This window comes from Pararge aegeria, chromosome 6 (genome assembly GCF_905163445.1).
Source record: "Pararge aegeria chromosome 6, ilParAegt1.1, whole genome shotgun sequence".
NCBI lineage: Eukaryota > Metazoa > Arthropoda > Insecta > Lepidoptera > Nymphalidae > Pararge > Pararge aegeria.
The window spans coordinates 6,717,580-6,740,995 of NC_053185.1; the positions used below are offsets into that span (position 1 = coordinate 6,717,580).

A 23,416-nucleotide genomic window follows, 5' to 3' on the forward strand; every position below is an offset into this window, starting at 1 on the left:
CTACGTTAGTAACGTATCACGTATAGTAACGTTGGTGTCTCTATATCAGTTTCCTTATATTATAGTTACTTATAAGTGATACCATATATGGGCGGTGTCTTTTGTAACATATAGCCAAGTTAGTTGCTTGATTCCGTAATGGAGTTTTTATTTATTTTTTTTGTTTTCAGAATATTTTTCGCAATCTGAAGCCATCTCGGTTCGTGCCCCTAAACAGCGATATATTCTTCAAATCTATTGAACCTTGCAAAGATGGATTTCAGAGGGATGTATTGGGCATATGTAGGGAAGTCTGGGATTGAATACTAACACACCTCATCCGATTGTAAACAGAAAAAGATCTTACTTCAGATAAACTGCGCATCGTAAAAATTAATTATCAACTTCCATCGTAATTTTTAAGTGTCTGCTGACATCGTATTTGAGTTTTTAATGTTATGTAGGCACTGACCTCAATAATAATTTGTTAACGCTCTGGATTTGTTGTTAATATACAAATGACGGATAACATTTTATTCCGATATTAACTAGTTATGTAGTGTGTATTTCAACTGTTTAAAATTCCTTGGATACACTTACAACAGCATCACACCTACCAAAAGTGCCAAAATGGTGAAAACCAATTAATATTATTATAGCCAACACTCATTAAATTTTGTTATATTCATTGAGTTATTAAAACATCGTCATCATCAAATAAACCTATTACCGGCCCACTATAGAGCACGGGTCTCCTCCCACAATAAAAAAGGGGTCAAGGCCGTAGTCCACCCGTTGGCCCAGTGCGGATTGGTGGACTCAACACACCTTTGAGGACATTATGTAGAACTCTCAGGCACGCAGGTTTTCTCACGATGTTTTGCTTGACCGTTGAAGCAAGTGATATTTTAATTTCTTAAAAAAATTATGTATTGAGATAAAAATTGTTGTGTGATTAATATAAGTTACTCTTTTAGCACGGGGGTAGACAACCATTTACCGAAGTACTAAAAATATTATTAACACAGAAACCCTCAAAAATAATCTATCAATCACTGGACGACCCGTGAGTCGAATTCAGGAACTCGTGTTCCGAATATGAACATGCTATCCACCTAGATAAATCAAATAGACCAATCAAATTTGATTTCCGGATAAAAACTATAAATGTATTAAAGCAGTATTTTTAAGTTTTTTTTAGCCGATAAGTTTTTATTGTGATAATAGAAAATAAGTTCCTCTTAAGATTATATTAGCATTATTATTTTTTTTAGTTTTTTTATAGAAATATATCTGTAGTTAATTTATTAACATGTAATAAACTAAATATTTCATTCTCGTTTGTTGTATTTATTGCTTCAAATATTAATATGTATTACAGAGAATTAAGCTGAGCGCTACGGCTCATTTCACATAAATATATAAACAGTCAAGAAGTTTTACACAACAGTTTAATAAAAAAAATTACAATAATTTATAAAATTTACAAATTTTACATTAAGATTAAAAAATATAGAAATAACCATTAAATACAACAAATTTTACATAACATTCCTACCAATTCTGCTAACGGTAGTTAAAAAAACATTCTAATTATGACCTTATTTATAAACGACAATTTAGTTCAAGTTTCTTAAACAAGTTTAAATCCATAAGCAATTAAGGCTACAACATAAGTACTTCCTAAAATATATAGGTCTCAGTAGACGCAAAATGGTACCTACTTATACTCGAAGTTGTAGAAAAATGGTTGTCCTACTGATTAGAAGGATATTATATCCTAGGTTTTTTATGTATGCTTCGTACATATAATTACAAAAAGAAAGGAAACTTTTTAAGCGCTAAAGTACACATTCTTTAGTGCAGAATCGCTTAAACTTTCAGCGGAAAATTTTGTTCTGAGCATAAAGCATTGTTTATTATATATATGTTTATATAAATTAGTAAGGTACTAAGTAGCACCTAAATTTTATTATAACCTCAAATTTTATTAAAGAGAGTCAAAAATTAGAAATACATTTTTTTTTACATCGGCGTACTTTAGAAATGGGTCTTATTGTTAAGGAGAGAGAGAGATATCTATGTTCGAGGTACTCGTATCTAAGCGTGATCAACTATATGAAAGAAAGAAGGAGATTCGTGAACAACAAGAGTGACCAACATAGCTCTACGAATTGGGAAACTGAAGTGACGTCCCACGGCGTTGGACTAGCTCAGAGGACCGATTGGCGTTGGGGCAAAAGTCCTGAAGTGGTGACCGCTAGATGGGCTACTTGTTCAACAAATTTCAAATAGTATAGAAAGTCAGTCTTACTGATAATAATGTTATGACATAAAATCAAGGTTTTTAGATTAGATTATCATGCATCACCTACTATCAATGGCCCTGATTGTTTAACTCATTATAATTTTAATTGCGTACAAAATGTATTATTTAATGATAATTTTGACACCTCGCACCACATACATTACAAAAGTGTTTTCAGTGGACAAGAAGAGTCGAGACCCTGTTTGATTGCAGGCACCAACAATACAGAAACAAAAATCACTAAGAGCACTGACTTAACTTCGAAACATGATAAGTTCTATTGTTGCAATACAAGAAAACGTTTTAAGAATTGCGAAAATCTTGTAAATATTATGGGTGTTATAAGTGGGTGTTAAAAGTATGAGAAAAAAAACCCGACTGCCAAACACTGTACGAATTTTTACAATTCAAAATGGCGCCCTGCAGCCTATTGAATTTTATTTTGAAAATTTATAGCCAGTCAAGATTATGTAAGGATTCCAACGATTCCTCATACATCCATTTAGAAGTGAATGTGTGATAAAGAAACTCTCATAAATACTTATATACATAAACCCTGTAAACATTACAATAGGTACTTTTTTGTGGGGTGGTGTAATAAAAAAAAAATGCATTGTCATCGCTGGTACTAAAATGAGTGAATATGGGGTTCGATAACCGGCTATTAAAACAGCTTGTTTATTAGGCTTATGTACTCGAAAGGTGCCAACGGGAGCCTGTTATACAGCCTTCGCTGTCCAACTGTCCGTCCGGCCGCCCGTCTGTCAGCGTGCTGCATCTCATGAACAGTGATAAATATAAAGTTCAGTGGTAATACAGCTTTCTGTGACAGAACTCGCCAGGGAAAGTACTACGGCAAACACTTTCGCATTTATAATATTAAGTAAGGAAAAATAAGGAATAATATTAGTACGGATTGGCTATATTTTGTTATTGGCACATCACATGAGAGATGCCGGGGGTAGGGTCACGGCGCCGTGCCCGGAAAGGGGGGAAGGCAGGTTCGCTACCCCTCTGATCCAAGCACCACGCTCGCAGCAGAAGGATTCCACGTTGCTCAAAGCGCGCATATAGATTGTTGTTACACCACCTGGAGACCAGAAGATTGTGATTGTGGGTTAGGCAAGGTTAGGTAAAATAGGAAACAAAAAAAAAAATTCCACTATTAGCCCCTGACTGCAATCTCACCTGACAGTAAGTGATGAAACAGTCTAATATGGTAGCGGGCTTACCTGTAAGAGGTAGTTATGAATAAAAAAAAATAGAAAAGAATATGTTTATTTACTAGAACGTCACAAACAGACTTACATACGCAGTAACTTAAAAATTTGTACTAAATTATTTATAGTCTTAAGTCTTTGATGTGTCGTGCCAATAAAATGGTTCTGGATCAGCTATTACAGTTACATATGTTAAACTCACACCCCTTTAATTTATACACATTTCCTGTCCTGTCCTCAAAAACAAAGCAGCGACATTAAGATTTTCGTAAATGCATCAGAGATGTGGATCACACATTTATTTATATAAAAAAGAAAATAATAGGCATGAAATTTTCTTTTTTTTAGCATCGATACCTAGACAATACCTAGTGTACATTTTAAACAAATGTAGACTAGGTATTGTCTCCTGCCTCGTGTCTTGCATTTGAGAGGTGTACCACCGAGCAATCCTCAAAGTTTTCCTTAAGGAAAAATGACCTGGTTTTTTACCATTGTATAAAATTGTGCGAAACTGAAAAAAAAAATATACGATATGATTCATTATATCTGGGAACCGTAAACTTTTCGCTGATTGTTGCTCTTATCGTCTTATTTATATTATTCGGCCGTACGACCTTGTTCAGAAATAAGAAGATACATTGAATCACGTACGTTTATCGGAAACCGTGTGCTCTAAACATGGAAAACGAATACTTGCATTTTTTTGCAGCCAAGGCATTGAGTATTTTTATTTAATTTTTTAATATTTAACCCAATTAATATATCTTACCCAATTAATCTTTGTTTTTTCTTACAATGTAAAAACCCGTAACCGACATCAAGTCATCAAGAACAATTTAAGATACGTATAGAAGAAGAAGAAGAAGAAACACTTTATTGCAAGTATAACATACAGTAATAGAAACAGTAAGTAGTATACAGTACACAATGTAGACATGCAAAGGCGGCCTTGTTGCTGACAGCAATCTCTTACAGGCAACCTTTGTAGATAGGACTTACAGCAAGAGAACGGGATAGTGCCAAGAGTGTTGATAGATATACATAAATACCCAAATGTACAGATACAAATACATATATAATTTAAATAAATATATGTAATATATAAATAAAAAATGTACATAATATATATAAGTATATATTGAAACACAGTTTTAAAAAAAAATAATATAAAGAATCGACTTCAAATTCTATCGCTCAAAGAGAGGTAGTAGTCCTTCAGACGACTCTTAAATATCGGAAGGGAACTACTTCCACGGATTTCAGCAGGCAGATTGTTCCAGAGCATAATTATTTTAAAGGTGAAAGAATTACTGAAGAACTTCGTTTTACAAAATGGGAGTACCAGACGGTTACCAAGGCGGGTTCGAAGGTTGGAATGAGAAGATGAGATAGCAATAAAGCGAAAACGATTCCTTAAATAAGAGGAAGAAAAATGACTATTAAGAATAGAATAAAAGTATAGATGTTATGGATAGACAGTTAAAGCATAAAATGACCGACACTTGAGAAACTTTTTGTTTTATTTATCATCTTCTTAACAACCCATTACCAGTCAACTACGGGGCCCGGGTCACCTCCGACAATGAGAAGGGCGTAGGCCGTAGTCTACCACGCTGGTCCAGTGCGGATCGGTGGACTTCACACGCCTTTGAGAACATTATAGAAATTATTTTCTTTCAGATGAGATGTTTTTAAAAAGTGATATTTTGATTGCTTAAAACGCACATAACTTAGAAAAGTTAGAGATGCGTGCTAGGTTTCGATCTCGGCCCTCTAAAAGTGACGCCGAAGTCCTAACCTTTTTTTATTGATAGTAATAAAAAAAAAACATGAAACATGAAGTGGTATACGAAGGTAGAGCTTCTTTTGCTGATGCAGGAAAAGTCTGAAATTCAGTTTCGGCAAAATGTAAAAAATTGCGTAGGTTTTATTCGCGCGATAGTATATTTAGCCTTAGTCGTAAATATCATAAATAAATCTAACCAATAATAATGAGCTGCGTGCCGAGGTAAGCTAAAGCATGCCCGTGCCTGGGTATGGACATCTCTGTATCCAGCTTCCATTTTCGCTCCTTCCAGTCCCACACGTCTATAGCTCCAACACTGCTTGGCGTTTTATCCTGCAAATAAATTTGCTACACGCCGCGAAAAGCAGGAGAATCTATACGTGCAATTTATAACCTCTGAAATAGTTACACTCCACACCAAAGGATCTGCCTCTGCAATGCACCCAAACCGTTTGACCCGATACCGGACCATTCCCAGAAGACTTTGACTTTACAATGAACAATTGTTAAGATTGGATTAAGTTTATAAAATTAGTAATTAGTAAAAGTTAAAAATATCTTTATTCAAGTAGGTGGCACTTTTGTACGCATGTACATAAGAATTACACGGTAGTGAGATGATGGCGATAACCACATTCGTAAACTTAAAACTAAAGCTACGAGGGTTCCAAGCGCGTCCTGGTCTAAGAAGAAGCCCACAACAAACTTAGCTGGGTGTTTTTTTTTTGTTATCACCATCTCACAATGTCATTTAAAATTATCAGAAGAGCAACCTGGTTAGAGCAATAATTCACACCCAAACTGTTTTATCGATTACGTAGTCCTTTATACAATAATAGGACTTCTGCTTATGGGAAAGTTTTCCCGACGGGAGGTTTTGCCCGTAATCACCACGCTGGGCAGACGGATTGGTGATCGCAGTTGATGGTAGTGAGAGCACAGCGGACACTGCTTCCCGAACCCCGTTGTATTCCCGGTGGAGAAGGAATGGTGGTGAGAACTGTATTCTGATTAGCCGTCACCACACGGAACTACCACGTTTAATTACAAAAATTATATAAGTAATTTTAAAAACGATATCTTTATAGCAACAAATATTCAATGAAGTTTGTTTGCAGCATGTTTCAATATCAGCAGTGCTCGATCTTTTCTTAAATAATAAATAGCGATAAAACGGTAACCGAGCGAAAAGAAAATAAATCCGCACCCACGATCCAGGTTTAGTAAGTGTGGGTGGGGTTGTAAGTGGGTACCAACGAAATTGATTGTCAAAGTGGGGATTAGAGTATTGAACCCACCACGCAGCCCCAATGTGGGTCGGTGAGCTTATGAATGATATTATCATAAGTTACTGATAAAATTACTGGTGAAAATCAACAATCTCAGTGGTTGTAACGAAAATCTTTTGACAAAAAAAGTTAAAACCAAACAGTTTATTATTATAGGCCCTAGCAGGGAATTGAACCCTAGGTTAGGTTATTTCGATAACCACTAGACAAACTAGGCAGCATAAATGTACATATAGCAAATATACTTAAAATAAACAAAGTAAACGTCATGAATTATTTATTTTCCGCATACCTTATCGGACATTTTGCCAGCTCCGCCGATAATGTAGAGTTTATCATTCATGGAAAATAATGTCGCAAAACATCTTGGGAATCGCAAACTGTGTATTTCCGTCCACCTTCAAAGAAATATTTACATTACAAGCAAATTTTTAGTGTGTATTTTTTAGTGGTAAGAGGAAATAAATTGTTCTAACCGACTTCAAAAGGAGGTGATCAATTTGACGCGTACTTATATTTCTCCATATCTGAGTCCGTAGAGAGTTGAAATTTCGGGGTTTCGTAAAATTTCAATAAATATAAATTAATAATAGTGTGAATAAAAATAAAAAAAATATTTAAAAAAAAGCGTGGGGTGCTTTTTAAGATATTATCAAAATAATAATCAATCTACTCATATCTGTTAATAAAATATTTATAACTATTGACACCATGCACCCCACGCTTTTTTTTCAATAAATTATTTTTTTTTTATTCACACTATTATTAATTTATATATATGGAATTTTTTTACACTATTCTCAATTTAAATCTATTTTCTATTTTTTAGTTCGGTAATCTATAAAGCGTGTTTTTAGTTTTTTTTAAACTATTATTTTTAATATAACAATTAAATATCATTTGCGTTAACTGCAAAGTAAAACATTATGTAGAAACCTGTAGGGCTATCATGCGCGCCATGATATAAATAACTCTACCCGTAACTCGTATTTTTCTATAGAGATAGAAGAGATAATGGGTAGAGAAAATTTTATTGTGATGCGCATACTAGGCTAGCCCTATGGCATGCCTGAGAGTTCTCAATAATGTTCGTGTGACGTTTATCAATTTGCATTAGGCCTACGTGTTGACAACAGCCTAAACTTATCTCATTCTGCGGGGAAAACTTGTGCGCTGTAGTGGATCGTTAATGCGTTGATACTGATTATGATCACTTCTTGGTAATACAAACTGGTTATAGCCTAGTGGTTAGGACTTCGGCTTCACTTTTGGGGTGACGATTTCGAATCCCAGCACGTCCCTCTAACTTTTCTAAGTGCAACAAATATTCTTGAGCAAAAAAAAAAACACGCTTTATCGAATAAGGCAAATATCGTGAAGGAAACCAGCATGACTGAGAGCGAAAAAAAATGTTCACAAAGGCGTGTGTAGCCTACCAAACCGCACTGGGTCATCGTGGTGGACTATGGCCTAGACGCTTTTCATCGAGATGGGCGTGCCTACTAACTATAGTGGGCCAGTAATTGGTTGTTAAGATGATGATGACGCTGCTAGTAATATATAATAACCAGGACTGTTGGCTTATTGTAGGTATTCCCCCGACATGAGAATTGGATAAACACACAATAATTCCCGGGGATCGTTCCCGATACTGGAACCGTTTCATCTTCCTGAAAGACTGCCTTGATGACGATGAAAAAATTTCATAGATCTTGCAATAGATACAAATAGACACAAGCATTTATAATATATAAATACATAAAAAAAATTTATAAATACTATCTGGCGCCGCGGTGAGCCCTGTGGTTTTAAGTTTGTCCCGAGTTCGGTTCTCGGTAGGGACAATTATGTAATTTTCTGAATCTTTACTGGTCTGCGTTTGTTGGAAGCTTCTGACGTGGCTAGTTACCACCCTACCGACAAATACGTGCCCCTGAACGATTGAGCTTTCACGTTAGATATCGCGTAGAAACCAATTAGTTACCGAACTGATTGGGTAGTTTAAATATAACCGCCGTACTCCCTAACAGGTTAGCCCGCTACCATCTTAGATGGCATCATCACTTACCACCAGGTGAGATTGCAGTCAAAGGCTAACTAACAGTCCTAATGAGTGTATATTTTAACAATATAACAAAAAACATTGATAAATATTAAATTATTGTACACTATAATGAATGTACTAAAACGAAAAGAAAATAAAATTAATCAAAAATAAATAACGAAATAATAATAAATTGGTAAATTAACGAATTGTAAATATACGGTAAACTTAATAAAATTATTCAGCAGAAATAACGTAATTTGAAGGAAGGAAAAGAATCGATACAAAAAACGAGTTTAAAAAAAAAAAGCAGTCCTACTGAAAGACTGCCTTGATGATTGTGTGAGTTACCTGGAAGCGAGTTAAATTTTTGCCAAATTCCATAAAAATAAGCAATAGAAAAAAAACAAACAAGGTTGGTGACACAGTTTTGTGACGGAAGATCAGTATACAGATGTCACCGAATCGCGGGGGTGTCGAACGAGGCGACTAAGAGAATATAACTTGGTACGGGCGGCAGCGTTCACTGTTCTGTAACTACTGTGATCACCAACGGACTGTCCAGCTTGGGAATTATAGGTAAACCTTCCGGTTGAGAGAGGCTTTTCGTCCAGTAGTAAACTTTTATAGGCTATTGATGACGGGCCGGTATCACTAACTGATTTGTCTTCGAGTTATAACACTCCACAATATTGCATACAGGTCTTCTCTTCTCGCCAGTCATGCCACCAGCTACCCAGATGTAGTCGCGATACTTGGTCGCGGCGGCAGCCATTCGGGCTGTAGACATTGCGCGTACCTCGCTCCATGAGCCCGTTTTTGGGTCGAACTTCTCAACTGAACGAAGCACTCTGTGGAGATAAGGATAGGCACTGTAGATTTCGAGCTTCTATGAACAAATAAAAATATATAGTACGGCAATACATCACCATCTAGCCCAAAAGTAAGCGTTGTTTGGGGACTGGGTACACTAGTATAACTGACGAATATTTTATATACATAAATGCATATAATATACAGTTAAACACCCAGCCACTGAACTTCAAACTCAAATTCTTGTTTATCACACAAATATTTTTCCAGTTTTGGGAATCGAACCCACAGTCTTGGACAAAGAAAGCAGGGTCACTGCCCGACCTCTCCGGCGCAGCTTTGAACACTTAAAGGTTTAAAGTTCGAAGTCCCGGATTACATTCCAGGCCAATTTTGGAACAGAACAGAACAGAACAGCACAGAACAGAACAGAACAGAAGAACAGAACAGAAGAGAACAGAACAGAACAGAACAGAACAGACCAGAACAGAACGGAACAGAACAATTTTTTATTGCTTTAACTGTGTGACTAAATTACTAGTGTCACTATATTTTACCTGCCCTTTTTATCCTGTCCCCCAATAGCATACAACGCCATGCGATGCACGACGAGGCCGAAGTTCTTCCTCGGTATGGCCAGACCAGACTCGCTGTACCAAGAGCGTGTTACCGGCTCGTAGCTCCAGACGGTGGAAACTACTACAGATTTACCTCGTAAGTCATCTTCTCTGGGGTCCGCACCTCCTGTCGTTGACGAAATAAACATCAAAAGATGCATAAAGGCAATTCTAACCCAACCCCAAATCAACCATCCAAACCACTCGCTCTAGCCCGGGTGACTTGTAATTGGTTAAAATTCGACCTGCTTATTTATTTATTTTATTTATTTAAATAAAATAAATAAATAAGCAGGTCGAATTTTAACCTGCTTAGTATGTACGTCGTAGAAAAAAAATCAGTGATACGATCTATTGTATAGTTTATATTATTTTATTTATTCCACCGAGCCGCGCTGTGGACTACGGCCCTTAACCCTTTCTCATTGTGGGAGGAGACCCATACACCGGTAATGGGTTGATAATTTCATATGGGGGGGCTTTTTATTATTGCTTTTCAAGCATTTCTTGGTGTTTTACGATTGTGGAACTACCATATTACCAAAGGGTTTGCAGCAGATTTTTGTAATCGTATTTTTTTTAAATTGTATTTGTTATTTAGGCTTCACAAGGGTTTAGCAAAACTGACAATGCTATGGAAGCGAACCTTTAAATCGGTTTCACAAAGATTACTTACTAGCGTCGATTTGCATAAGTAAGTCCAGTGCTGTTTAACGTTTAATCCAGTAGAGAACTGAAAGTGTTACCCAATCGATTTTTCATAAGTTTCATCGTTATGGTGAAAATAGAAGAAATCGTACTACTTACCTACATGCAGTGGCTGATTTGCCCTAAGGCCCAGTAGGCCCGGGCCTAGGGCGGCCAGATATTAAGGGCGGAAAATCGTGCGAAGAAAATAAAAACACTGATGGAAAATTTTCTGGACAATTAAGTATCTAGTTTATAACGGTGATGCTGAGAAAGGAGCGGCACATGGCCTGGGGCCTAGAGTGGCTAGGACTACAAATCCGCCACTGCCTACATGGATAACCTCTATTTATAGTTACCGACAAGAAAGACACGTCCACGTAAAAATGCAACGGAATGATGATGCCTAGGTTCCGGAAGTTCGCCAACTAAATTCCAAGAATTGGTGACAGGGTCGAACCTAAAAAAATATTTAAGTAACACTTCATTATATCATTTCATCATCTCCATCATGATCACCATTACTAAATTAAAATTATTTGCATTTTTTTTATTTTTTTTGTATCTTATGCACGGTACAACCGCTAAACGAATCTTGCCAAAATTTCAAAATAAGCGGTGATAGCCCAGGTCTTCGGCTTTACTTTCGGGGGGCCAAGTTCGAATCCCAGAATGCACTCCCACAAGTTATGACCATGCAGTTAGTTATCGTGGTCACGACGGGACCAAGTCGATGTTGGAAATATCGACAAATACAAAAATGTTGTCGTGTATATACCCGTTGAACTATATTTAGTTATTACTTGCTTTAACGGTGAAGGAAAGCATAGTGAGATAACCTACTCGTCTCATTTTTGGATGAGACGCGTGCCCTGTAGTGGGCCGTTAAGAGGTTGATATGATGATAATGATTATAGTCATATAGATTTTATCCTGCTTATTTGCATCCATAGGATACTTTAATCTCGGAAAAGCACCTGGGAACTGTTCCTGACAATTCCAACAACCTATGTTTGGCAGCTTAACTTGCTTGATACATTTAGGCACTTCATTCGCAATGGCATAAATCATACCTATAAATATTTTTCCCGGTGTTTCCAGATATCCCGTAAGTGGTGTGGTAGTCAATACCACCGAACACCAAAACAGTCTCCCTATCCCAGTTGAATAAAGACGCATCTGCCATGTAGTTCTTGTTTGAAGGCCCGAGGATAGAAGTAGAGAGCTTATTCCTGAAATATTATGTAAATTTTTAATGTTTTTTTTTTATTCGATAAAGGCATGCGTTTTATGATTCGCATGCTTCACTTTGTTTGTCGGTCTCACAAATGGGAGGTCTCAGGGTCAAATTGGCAATTTATAATTGTTGGATTGCCTGCCATAGGACGTGGCTTATTGCCACTCTACCGATAAGCTAAGCGATTGAGGGATCCTGCCAGACCAAACCAGAGAAAATTCAGCATTTATAAATTCCAAAATCGCCCTTGCCGGGAATCAAACCCCGTGGCCTCCCGCAATTGCGCTCATCGCTAGAGTACATAAAAAAACCACCTTACCACCAGGTGAAATATCAGTGAAATAAAATAAAAATAAAAACACCCATAATCTCGTGTACGTGTCGTCGCACATAACTAGGTACTATCCTACACGATCCGAGGTAAAGAGAAACAGTATTTACATGTTCGTTCGAGCAAGAGATTCCTTGGAATGGTTGAACATGGAGGTTTGTGGACTGCGGAACTTATTCGGTGAGGGCGTGTTGACTTGTGTTTGTGTCGTACGCGCGTCGCTGGCCAGCCTGGTGGCCGTGCCTTGAGAATCTCTATAATCAGAAAAACTATATTAAGGAATTTCACAATATGCTAACTAGACACTTTCGATCTAGTCTATCCCGACCTGACCCGAGATAAGAAATTTGTTGTTGGCTTCAATTTGAAGTTCGCAGGTTATAAGTTTAACATTTCATTAAAATAAAATAAAAAAAACCAATTGGAATTTGGTTTTTTTTTTTTTAATACAAACTATTTTTGACTTTTACCAAATTAAATACAAACATTTTTTGACTTTTATTTATTCTAAGAAAAAGAATAAATCTATCATATAATGGTGCCAAAGGGACATCATTATCATAATCATAACAGGGCACGGGTCTCCTCTCAGACTGAATCCTCATCTCAGCAACACAATATGGAGAATTCTCAGACATGCAGGTTTCCTCACAATTTTTTCCTTCACCGTTTAAGCAAGTGATATCTAGTTAATTGAAACGCACATAACTTTTTAAAATTTGTGATCTTTCTTGGTCCCTCCGATGGAAAAGCCACCAGGCTATCGCGGCTACAACAACTAGGCTAAAACGGCTACAGAAAACACGGCTTTAAAGATTCATCATCATCATCATATATACCCATTACAAGCCCACTACAACGCACGGGTCTCCTCCCACAATGAGAAGGGATTAAGACCGTAGTCCACCACGCCGGCCCTGTGCGGATTAGTGGACTCTACACTCCTGTGAGAACACTATGGAGAACTCTCAGTTATGCCGGTTTACTTACGGTGTTTTCTTTCACCGTTAAAGCAAGTGATATTTAAATTGCTTAAAACACACATAACTTAGAAAAGTTATAGGTGCGAGCTGGGATTCGAACAAAGCCAGCCCCCCGAAAGTGAAATCGAAGTCCCACCCATTGGGCTATCATTGCTTAAAGCTTAAGAAGTCAATTTCTTGAATTTTGATTTTTTTTTTTAAATATTTAGTACCTTCCACCACCAGATAAAGCAGCTGTTGCGGCAGCCAGATAGCTAGCTGCGACGCTGTGTCTTTTCTCGCCATGCCGGCTGGTGTACTGCTACATTATACAAATTAAATGTACCTTATAGATTAAAAAAAAATAAACTCTACTTCTGTTTTTATGCGTGATCATGACCCATTTTAACTATAGAACGTAGCAAACTAAAACGCGACCTAAAATACAAAGTGACCGCTTGGCGGAGTTTTCCATTCCCACATTTTTGTTGTCACACCTGTTTTTATGAGAAAGTTGGCTTATCCATAAGGTAAAATAGGATAGGTAGGTACTTTAAGTAAAACACGTCTGTATGGCTAGCATGGGCAGGAGATAATTATCTCCCCGGGGAAAGGAAAAAAAAATCTTCTCCCACAAGTTAAATTATCCAAATAAGATATGCGTAATAATAAACGAGGGTACACTTCTCCTATTCCATGTTCCCGTTCTTTAGCAGGTGGACACGTTTATTTTATCCCCTGTCAAGGGATATAATTATATAATATATTGATGGATGGATATATAATTTTATCCCCCGATTATATAATTTTTTATCGCCTGCCCCTGCTAGCCTTGCTGGAACATAATGTGTGTACCTACTACTTATTATTTATAGATCAAAGTAAACATTCAGTATTCAGTAGAAAAAAATGTTTACGTTATCTGTAGCACTGGTGGCCACAGCCTCACTGCTCGTTTCGCTTGTGGTGTTCATGTCCTTAGAGTCTTTTTCCGGCGGATCGTATAGTCGAGGAGAAAGAGGTTTCTGTCAAAATTAAAAAAAAAACCCTTTTATTCTGATCCTGCCCTAAACATGTTTTTTAACGAACGTAATCACAGTTTATTTTTCATGAAAGAGACTTATGTTCGAGTCTGAGTTTGAAACGTTAAGCGTGTGCTTGTAGTAACTCTACCATCGGGTCAAAGGTAGATTTTTGCAACAGCAATTTTTTTCGAAACCAGCGCTATATTTCACTTAAAGATTACTTCATTAAAAAACCATTGATTTGAAAAATTGTATTGTATTACTAATATGAAATTGATTTCATAGTCGTTGATTACTAGTTAAGTTGTAAAGCCTACTTAATTGTTTCTACTATAGTTTACATTTCGGTAATAATACTGTAATATCCATAGACAACCATTACTGATGATGTAATGAAACAAAGATAACAAAGAAAAAAAAATACATTTTCCGCTGGCAATTTGCACATGTGTATCTGCTGTATCTGTTTGCCCCACTGATGTTTTACCGGCTGCCGCACGTTACGCTGCTCCTGCAAATAGCAATTCCGCAGACGTAAACATATGCCTTGTTAAAATTAAACAACACACTCAAATCAAATAAGCACTATTATTCGTTTGATACACTAGATGTTCTATTAATTATGTGATAACTTACAACTCAGTGCCAGACAAAAACAAATACCTCCAAATTCTTCTTTTTTTGATCCATAATTGGACTTTTTTTGGGTTTCTGCGAGAAATTATTTGCTGTATCCATCGGTGGCGGCGATGGCGGCGATGGTGATTGGCTTCCTTCATTTGTCTATTGAGGATTTAAAAAAAACATGATTATTATTTTTATCAAAAGGAGATGCGCAGAACATTTCCACAGAAATGTACTTAACCTTTCTTCTGCGTTCGAAAACGTCACTCATCGTTGGAAACTTATCACCCGTCATTCCTTTCAAAGTAGCAGGAAGTGGAAAGTCGATTTTAGGTCTCATTTTGTCATCGATGCCTCGCATACTGCCTGATGGTAAAAATGTTAGTGAAAAAGTGTAGTATCACTAGAAGGTCGACGCGCGAAGGCTTCGTGATTTTATATCATTCAAGCTCATCATTAAATTTTTTTCTGTTCGATATTTGTCTTGCACTAATGACTTTTGTTATTATAATTTCCTCTTAGGTCAAAAATTAAAAATAGTAACAATTATAGAAATACCTTATGGCATTTTAAAATTAGATTCCGTGTTAAAATTCGTCTAATTTAATAACAATGACTTTTTAAAACTCTTCGTTAAAGTCCTTTCCAGTAGGATTCATACTAATATAATATTATATTTGTTCACCGTGAGCGTCGTCGCACCGTCTTGCTGGATGCATCATTGCCATTTGTTGATACATTTGCTCTTTTGGTACCAGAAACTGTTCTAGATATTTCAGAAAATCTTTGTACGTCACGTGATTCTGGTATGGATAAACATTTAGAGCTAAAAAAATTGTTCGGGTATCTTGTTTTAATGAACTAAATAGCTGACAATTATAAAAATTTTGGTTTATCGGTATATCATCAACCCTTATCGGCCCACAGTGCACGGTTTCTCTTCTTGGAATGAGAAGGGTTAACAACACTGGCCAAGTGCGGATTGATAGAATTCACACGCCGTTGAGAACATTATGAATTATTATTATTATTTTCTCAGACATGCAGAATTTCCCACAATGTTTTCCTTAAATTACTTTAAATTTTTTCAATTGCTTTGAATTACTTAAATTAAAAACGCACACAATTCCGAAAAGGGCCCAATTTCTTCATGATTGGCTAAGAAGTTTACCAGCCATAAGTAACAAATAAACAAACAGAGTGCAGACCCACTTTCTAGATTAATATATGAGCATAAATACAGCTTACCTTTTCTTCACCAATCCAATTTCTTTCGGCGGGCTCGATCAAACCCAAAACATCAAGCCAGTGATAATAGTTCTTAGAGTTGTTCCCGTACCAATATTTTATTATAACGTATCTGTTTGAAAAACGTACGTATTAAGGGTCTCCAGTTCGCCAATACAGGTTGGTTCAGTTTAGAATGCGATCTTTTATTTTTGTCTGGGTGTATGACCGTGGTTTCATTTGACCTTGCAAGCAAATTGTTTTGGACCTTCGAGCGATTTATGTAAAGAATTAGAGGTATCTCAACGTGCCTCGGTGAACCGATAGACTTTATGCTCCAAACGACGTAACCCCGCAACGTTGGTAGGTCCAAATAGATGCTAGTCAAAAGCGGCGCAAGACCGCGGAACTTGTAATTATCTACAAAGCTGTGCGTTCTGGTTCGGTCTAGATATTTTACAAGTGAGACAATCTGGATAGATACCTATTTACTTATGAACTAGAAAGTTCTAAGGAAATAAGTGCATAAGTGGACACATTATCTGAAGAGCTCGTATACGCATACGTGCAATTCCCATTCCTATCGCCGCTATCATTTGTATTGTCTTTTTATTTTCCTTATTTCTATAAGAAGTCTTCTACATTAATTAACCTATCCAAAGTTATTATTGCGTAACCAAGAAGGAAATTACATATTGTAATTTTCCTTCTTGGTAGTCTGGAAAGTACTACCGCCATGCTTATTTTTGCCACCAAGCAGAATTGTTGAAGGTGTAATTACATGTACATAAATGCAGGCAATTTGGAGGACGTGTTCCTTGCTTGTTCTGCGAAGTGTTGCTCTGTTTATGGGCGATGGGTTTCGACTTACCATCATGGTGATAGGGGCCAGTCAACTATTAGGTACTGATAAAAAAGGGTTAGGCTTCGTAATCTTTTTATGGCCTTTTGTTTTATCGTGCTTCAATTTTGCCCTTCAATTTGCGTTTGCTTTGCTGCACTAGTGAAAAATCTAAAATTTAATTCAGGTTTGAAAATAGCTGGTCCTATAGGAATATTTTTGATAATAGCGTGAATAACCGAGACAGCGATAAGTACCGCATCACAATCACTATAGGGTGTTTCTTATGCACCGAATCTATATTTAGCACTTATTGTTTCTTCAATGAGACGTGGACATTGGAAGATTTAATTGAGACGTAGACATTGGAAGATTTAACTGGAATTCTATTGAAATTAAACTTACGCTAGTCCATCGTCTACCATCTGTTGTATTTCGGGTTCGTTGACTATCTCCAATATCTCGGCATTTTCAGGGTTCCTTTTTATATCCACCAATTGCCAAGGTGAAATGAGGCCAAAACGGACGCAGCGCATAATCTCCACAGCTAGCCTAGATCTATTGGCCCAGTCTCCGTACAACCATCGTACACCGGCCATTAGAACTTCTATCTCACTGATTTTTTGTGAAGGAATAAAAAGGAGTTTATTAATTAATGCTAAATGATAAATATTGGGCTAAATATAAGAAATAACTTTCTATTTCAAAATATGAAATAGTTTCTAATCAAACCTATTTTCAGCACTTAAACTGATATCATTTTATGTGAAAGCTATGAGGTATTTGCTGTAGGGTTTTTACAATACTTGGTGTTGCTGCATGCTGTCTGATAAAACTGGAAATTTGAGTACTATGACCTAATTATATAAAATAGTTCTGACAAATAGGAGAATTACCTTGTAACACATATATAATTGGACTTTAGAAATGTTATGACTTCTTCGGGTTCAAGCTCCAAGAAGTCTTTTGAGGCCACCAGTGGTAAAAAGAATCTCATTACTCGAGGAATCTAAAATTTTTTAATCGCTATTTAGTAGTATTTTTATTAGTTTACATCCTGCCACTGTCATCAGGCTATGCAAAAAAACTCGTATTGGATTACAACTAACTTTATTATAAAAATACCTACAACAGTTTAGTTGTTAGGTTGATCGACAATTCCTCCCCCGGATCAAGAAAAAGTTTCTAGGTACCAACCCTACCTAAACCTATTTGGGCTTTCTGTCAAGAAATTATGAGAACCGGCATTGGGTACCAAGTAGTATTCCGTTTATTTGTAAATAAACGGAATACTCCTTGGCTTGGTTGGTTTGTTTATTTGTTTGTATTGTTGGATTGTTACCCACAATTTACTTGCGAGGTCTTGTCATGGAAAAATGCATGCTACAGCGCAGCAAAATAACACATTTGAGCAGCATGGAGATTGTGTAGCTATAAAGTGAATCAATGCTTGGGTACGATGTTGATGATATTTCTAATAATTTACATTTACATTTACCATTACATCCATTACGGGTGTCATTTCTTTGTTCCTCGCCTCTCTATATAAAGCAAATGCAGTATCCTCGTTAAAAAGATTTTCATTAACTATAAATGACCAGCACTGAGGTTCTAAATCTGTTGAAACATCAAAACATATGAATCCAGGTAGTAATCAGTAACGACACAAAAACGTTGGCTCGCCATTTCAAACTTACAATAAAATATTTTTGTTTACCTTTTATACCGAGATACTGAGCAGCACATAATAAATTAAGCACATTATCTCTTTTTAGTATTTTATTACTTTCTGGGCCACTGAAAATCATCCACTCATAAATTGTGTGGAAAGCTTCTGGAGTTACGTTTGTCTGGAAAAAATTGTATTGTAAATCACATTGCTTTGCTCTTGGTATAAAGTTTCTTCTAGAAAATTTACTTACGCATGATAATTCAATTTCTCGTTGGATATTAATTTCAAAGAACGTTGAATAAATTTCGAGTACAAAATGATGACAATGAAATTCCTCTCGGCCAATATGTACAATTGTATCTGTATTTCTGAGGAATAGATATTTGTGAAATAAATGAGAAAGAATAAGAAGTACTTAACTTCTTATTCTTTCTCATTTAGCCTAGGACACTTTATATATAAACAATGTTGTAATAAATATTTTATTTAACCTGTTACTTTGAGTTTTTCCTTATTTTCTTTTTTCGTAAATCACCCACTAAGTATTAAGGTAAAAAATGAAAAATGTTCGAATATTCGCGAGACGCACGCATTGATTAATTCAATAAATCTTTTTGATTTTAATATAAACTAACTTAAATTGCATGTAATTTTAAATGAACACAATTTGCAGGAGGATAAATATACTACGACAATACACACATCGCCATCTAGCCCCAAAGTAAGCGTAGCTAGTGCTATGGGTACTAAAATGAATGATGAATATTTTTTTTCATAAATAACTATATAATTATACTATACAGACAAACACCCAGACACTGAAAAGCATACCGGTTCACCACACAGACATTTTTTCAATTGTGGTAATCGAACCGTCAGCCTGGGACTCAAAAAGCAGAGTCGCTGCCCATGCCACAAATCGGCGGTCATATTATCTCGATTAAATCTAAATTTAAACCTCCGAAAGGCTTTCAATCAAAGTATGTTTCATAACTCACTATAATGAAAAGTTTTGAAGGGTACCGTACATAAAATTGTGTATTCTTCGATAAAACTCTTGAAATAAATCTTGTTTCTTAGGCAGTTGAACCCGCATCCAGTCGACTGGATCAGCCAATGCATATCCAAGATTGCTCAAATACTCTCCTTTGTCATCATTTGAACAATATGGCTTTGTTTTAGTATTTCTGCCAATTGCAGAGGCTTCTTTGTTTTGTGAATTCATATTTGTTTCTCTAGGTCCATACCGAAGTTGCAGTTCTGGGTCATTGCTATTCTCCTATCAACGATATTTCATAAATTGGGCTTGCACGCGAAGGGTAATGGTATTAACTAATGCAACAAGAAACACTAATAACATAATATTAACTTAATTATGATCCTGTACAGATGTTCAAAAAATCATGTTTCTTGTATCTCTTTTCCCTTTGATTTACACTTTTTTTTAGTTCTTTTTGTTAATACGGAAAGCGAGACTAGTTTTAGCACAGTATAAATAAGAAATACAGTAGTTCGTGGTAAATGGTAAATGCCGAAATCATCTAGACATCATCAAGTCGCTACCTTACTTAAAGGACTTCGTATTTATCTATATATTTAAAACAATACTGCTTCTAGCGAAGATAGTAAATTTCCGGTACTTCAAAACTACACTCCAACATCCTTCACCCTCAGAAGATTTAGACTCTAGAATAGTATTGCGTATGGTCATTTGTTACGTGTTCTTTTATAAGGTACTTACGTTGTTTTCATCGTCATCAGGTTCACCTGCTGCCTTTCCTTCAAATTTAACTTTCACCTTAGCTTGGGTGGGATCCGCCAAAAGAACGCCAACTGTCGATGATTGAAATACTACCTTGAAAAGGAAGAAGGAACTTAGAATAAAGTACTTTAAAAACTGGTAATATATGATACAATACGGACCTGGTTAGATTGAACCTTTAAGTTACCACTAGGAGTAGCTTTGAAGGGAAAGGCAGCCATTTTATGTGCATTCAATTCCTCAGCACTGCACGTACTGCAAATTATAGTATTAAGAATACAAAATTACACTGGTGAAAATATTACAATTAAATATATACCTTGAATTTTCCGCACATGACGAAACATGTTGATAATTTTGCACGAAGTCATTGGCGAATTTGGATAAGTACGTGTCAGGAGGTGGACATTTCTTTTTAGATTTTCTGTTGATATTAATTTTAATAAAAAATATTATAAAATTAGTAAATGCTTCTTTCTAATGAATATAATGAATGTTATAAATAAATGTATTATTAATAAATGCTTTTTTTTGGTAAATATATGTTGCCATACTTACTTTCCTTTTAAATTCCAAGACATGTATGGTGCTGTTATTAAATGTCTGGACCAATATCTTTCTAATGTATCTCCAGATATATCATACAATGTATTTTTCAATTCGCTTTTGCACAAATAATTTTCCGTTCTCCTGAGGAAGTCGAGTGCTGTAATCGTTATCTTTTGATACTCATGAACAGTTTCATAATATAAAATTATTTTTAATTTGATAACTAAATAAACCAAATAATACGTCATATAACATATAGATAAAAAGTTTAAATTGTTTATTATTTATAACAACTCACATATATCGCTTGATACAAGGGAGAGATCGGATAGAGAGTTGCTCTTATGGAGTTTAGGCTTAAAAGTAATGTGATACCGTTCCAAAATACTTTTGCAATTTCTTTTTGATCTTCTTTTTACCTTCTCGCTTCTGCAAAAGATATACGAATTGAAACTAATAAATACGTAAAGGAAAGTTCCAATTTCAATCAAAAAATCAATGCAAACTTCATATTTTCAGATTGAAATATCGATTTAAAATAAGGAAAACTGACGACCTCGTAAATTAAATTAATAATATGGCCCATCTAATGAATTTTGGGCAGATTCCATGCTCTAAGAAACTAAAAATGTGAAACCAGTCACGTATCTGTGTTCACACAAATTTGTATCAAAATCAGCATCAGTGTTTACAAATTTGGAACTCTGACCTTGATAACAATCTTTATAGACCATTAACAAAGTATCTATTTCAGAAACCCCATGGCCTTTAAGAATTATTAATATAAGAAAGCAAAACTATATAAACATACCAGTAAAAGCTTACGGAATTATTTGATATGACACAAGCAAATGAATCAAGAGTCAATACGAATATTGCAGTATAGTTTAGCGTACTTCTTATAGAGCGCAACTTCATATACTTATAGACGCAAGTCTTTGGCCGCTATGAACATGCACGCAATATCAAATCTATCGCAGACTGAAGGTTTTAGGCTAACTTCCCTTCAGCTGTGTTTGTAGATTGCCTGTATAATAAAATGAAATCGAAAGTAGGTGTACTCGTATTTTAGTATCTTACCCTGAGTTGCTTTGAATAATTGTTGTGTCCGTCGCGTCTGAATCTTCCTTTGTGTTTATCTGGATTATATAAATACGTATAAATTCAGTTAATGACAAAGAGGTGTTGGCTGTTTGTTTAATAGTTTAGTGTTTTTGGGAGGTAGGTAAGATCTAAATATCTTGCGCCTAGTTATATAAAAAAAGGAACCTAAGGAACAAAACATGCACTGAGAAAAATATAGTTACAGTCTTAACATTGAAAAAAAAAAAGCCACCTTATTGTGTAAGTCACAACGTTAGTCCTTTCTTATGTTACATTACACTAAGGTTATTATTACTATAAGATTATAAACAAGTTACGTAGACTTATAACTAACTTTTTCCAGGCTGTTACTCCGTAACATTTCAAATTCATTGAACGAATAATAAAGAAACACGGAGCATATTGCATAAAGTATTCTCTTTACGGTATTTATAAACACCCAAAAGCCCTCAATATTCTTTGACAGTTGCTGTTTATGTCGTTTCATGTAGATTGTCAAGCTCAAATATATTCCAAACATTGACAGCGTGCAAATAAAGACCAGTGGCGATGAGGCAGTTACAAAAAGAGTTCGAATAACATCCGTTTGAGATCTGGATTAAAGAACACTGATTACAGATGTCAGTGGGGGTTAGCGGAAGTTAAAAAAAAGGAGCTAAGATATTCGGTGCTCTAGGGAAGTCATTGTGCAAGTCAATGTAGGTGGAGAGTGGATGATTGGGCGTATAAGTATAGCTTTTACCGCAATTGTTCACTTGAAGGAAGCTCGTTTAGCTTCTCCTGCCAATCGTGCGCGGAATTGCACTTTATTCCAGATTACGAAACCTCAAAATTGGGAACATTTCCCAATTTTGAAACTGTGGTAAGGCGCTGAACAGGGGCTATCTTAACGGTAAATTATTAGCGAAGGCAGTATACGGGAACAAAATTTACGACCAATAAAATTAAGGACTGGTTTGAGCAGAAGTCTTGAAATTAGTCAGAAGTGGCACGCAAATTGACGTACTATCGCGCTTGGAACCATTGATATTGCCCTGGCTCAATTTTTCAAAGTCAAAGTCAAAGTCAAAAATATCTTTATTCAAGTAGGCCCACAGGTGGCACTTTTGATGCGTACATAAAAATTACACGGTAGTGAGATGATGGCGATAACCACATTCGTAAACTTAAAACTAAAGCTACGAGGGTTCCAAACGCGTCCCGGACTAAGAAGAAGCCCACAACATACTTAGCCGGGTGTTTTTTTTTTTTTTTTTGTTATCGCCATATCACAATGTCATTTTAAATTATTAGAAGAGCAACCTGGTTAGAGCAATAATTTACACCCAGGCTTTTT

General features: G+C 35.9%; 1 protein-coding gene across 1 annotated transcript; it reads right to left on the reverse strand.

Annotated features, from left to right (window-relative positions):
* Positions 1-1,974: 1,974 nt before the first annotated feature.
* LOC120624275 lies at positions 1,975-23,104 on the reverse strand. Its single transcript, XM_039890724.1, has 28 exons — positions 23,087-23,104; positions 22,057-22,115; positions 21,275-21,429; positions 20,986-21,133; positions 20,747-20,851; positions 20,589-20,682; positions 20,407-20,520; positions 19,694-19,944; positions 18,916-19,033; positions 18,711-18,843; positions 18,492-18,610; positions 17,890-18,002; positions 17,399-17,608; positions 16,174-16,285; positions 15,611-15,728; positions 15,167-15,291; positions 14,965-15,084; positions 14,726-14,812; positions 14,194-14,301; positions 13,510-13,598; positions 12,425-12,568; positions 11,820-11,978; positions 11,106-11,206; positions 10,000-10,186; positions 9,289-9,480; positions 6,878-6,983; positions 5,494-5,629; positions 1,975-3,377 (listed from the first exon to the last, which is right to left on the reverse strand). The coding sequence occupies exons 1-28, from the start codon at positions 23,102-23,104 to the stop codon at positions 3,229-3,231; spliced, it is 3,570 nt and encodes a 1,189-aa protein (XP_039746658.1). The 3' UTR covers positions 1,975-3,228.
* Positions 23,105-23,416: the final 312 nt, after the last annotated feature.

Coding starts and splice junctions, on each gene's coding strand:
- LOC120624275 (XM_039890724.1), bottom strand. Junction 21,430..22,056: donor ATTATTCAAAGCAACTCAGG/GTAAGATACTAA, acceptor CGTATTTATTAG/TTTCAATTCGTATATCTTTT. Junction 14,302..14,725: donor GCAAATTGCCAGCGGAAAAT/GTATTTTTTTTT, acceptor TAATTTTGACAG/AAACCTCTTTCTCCTCGACT.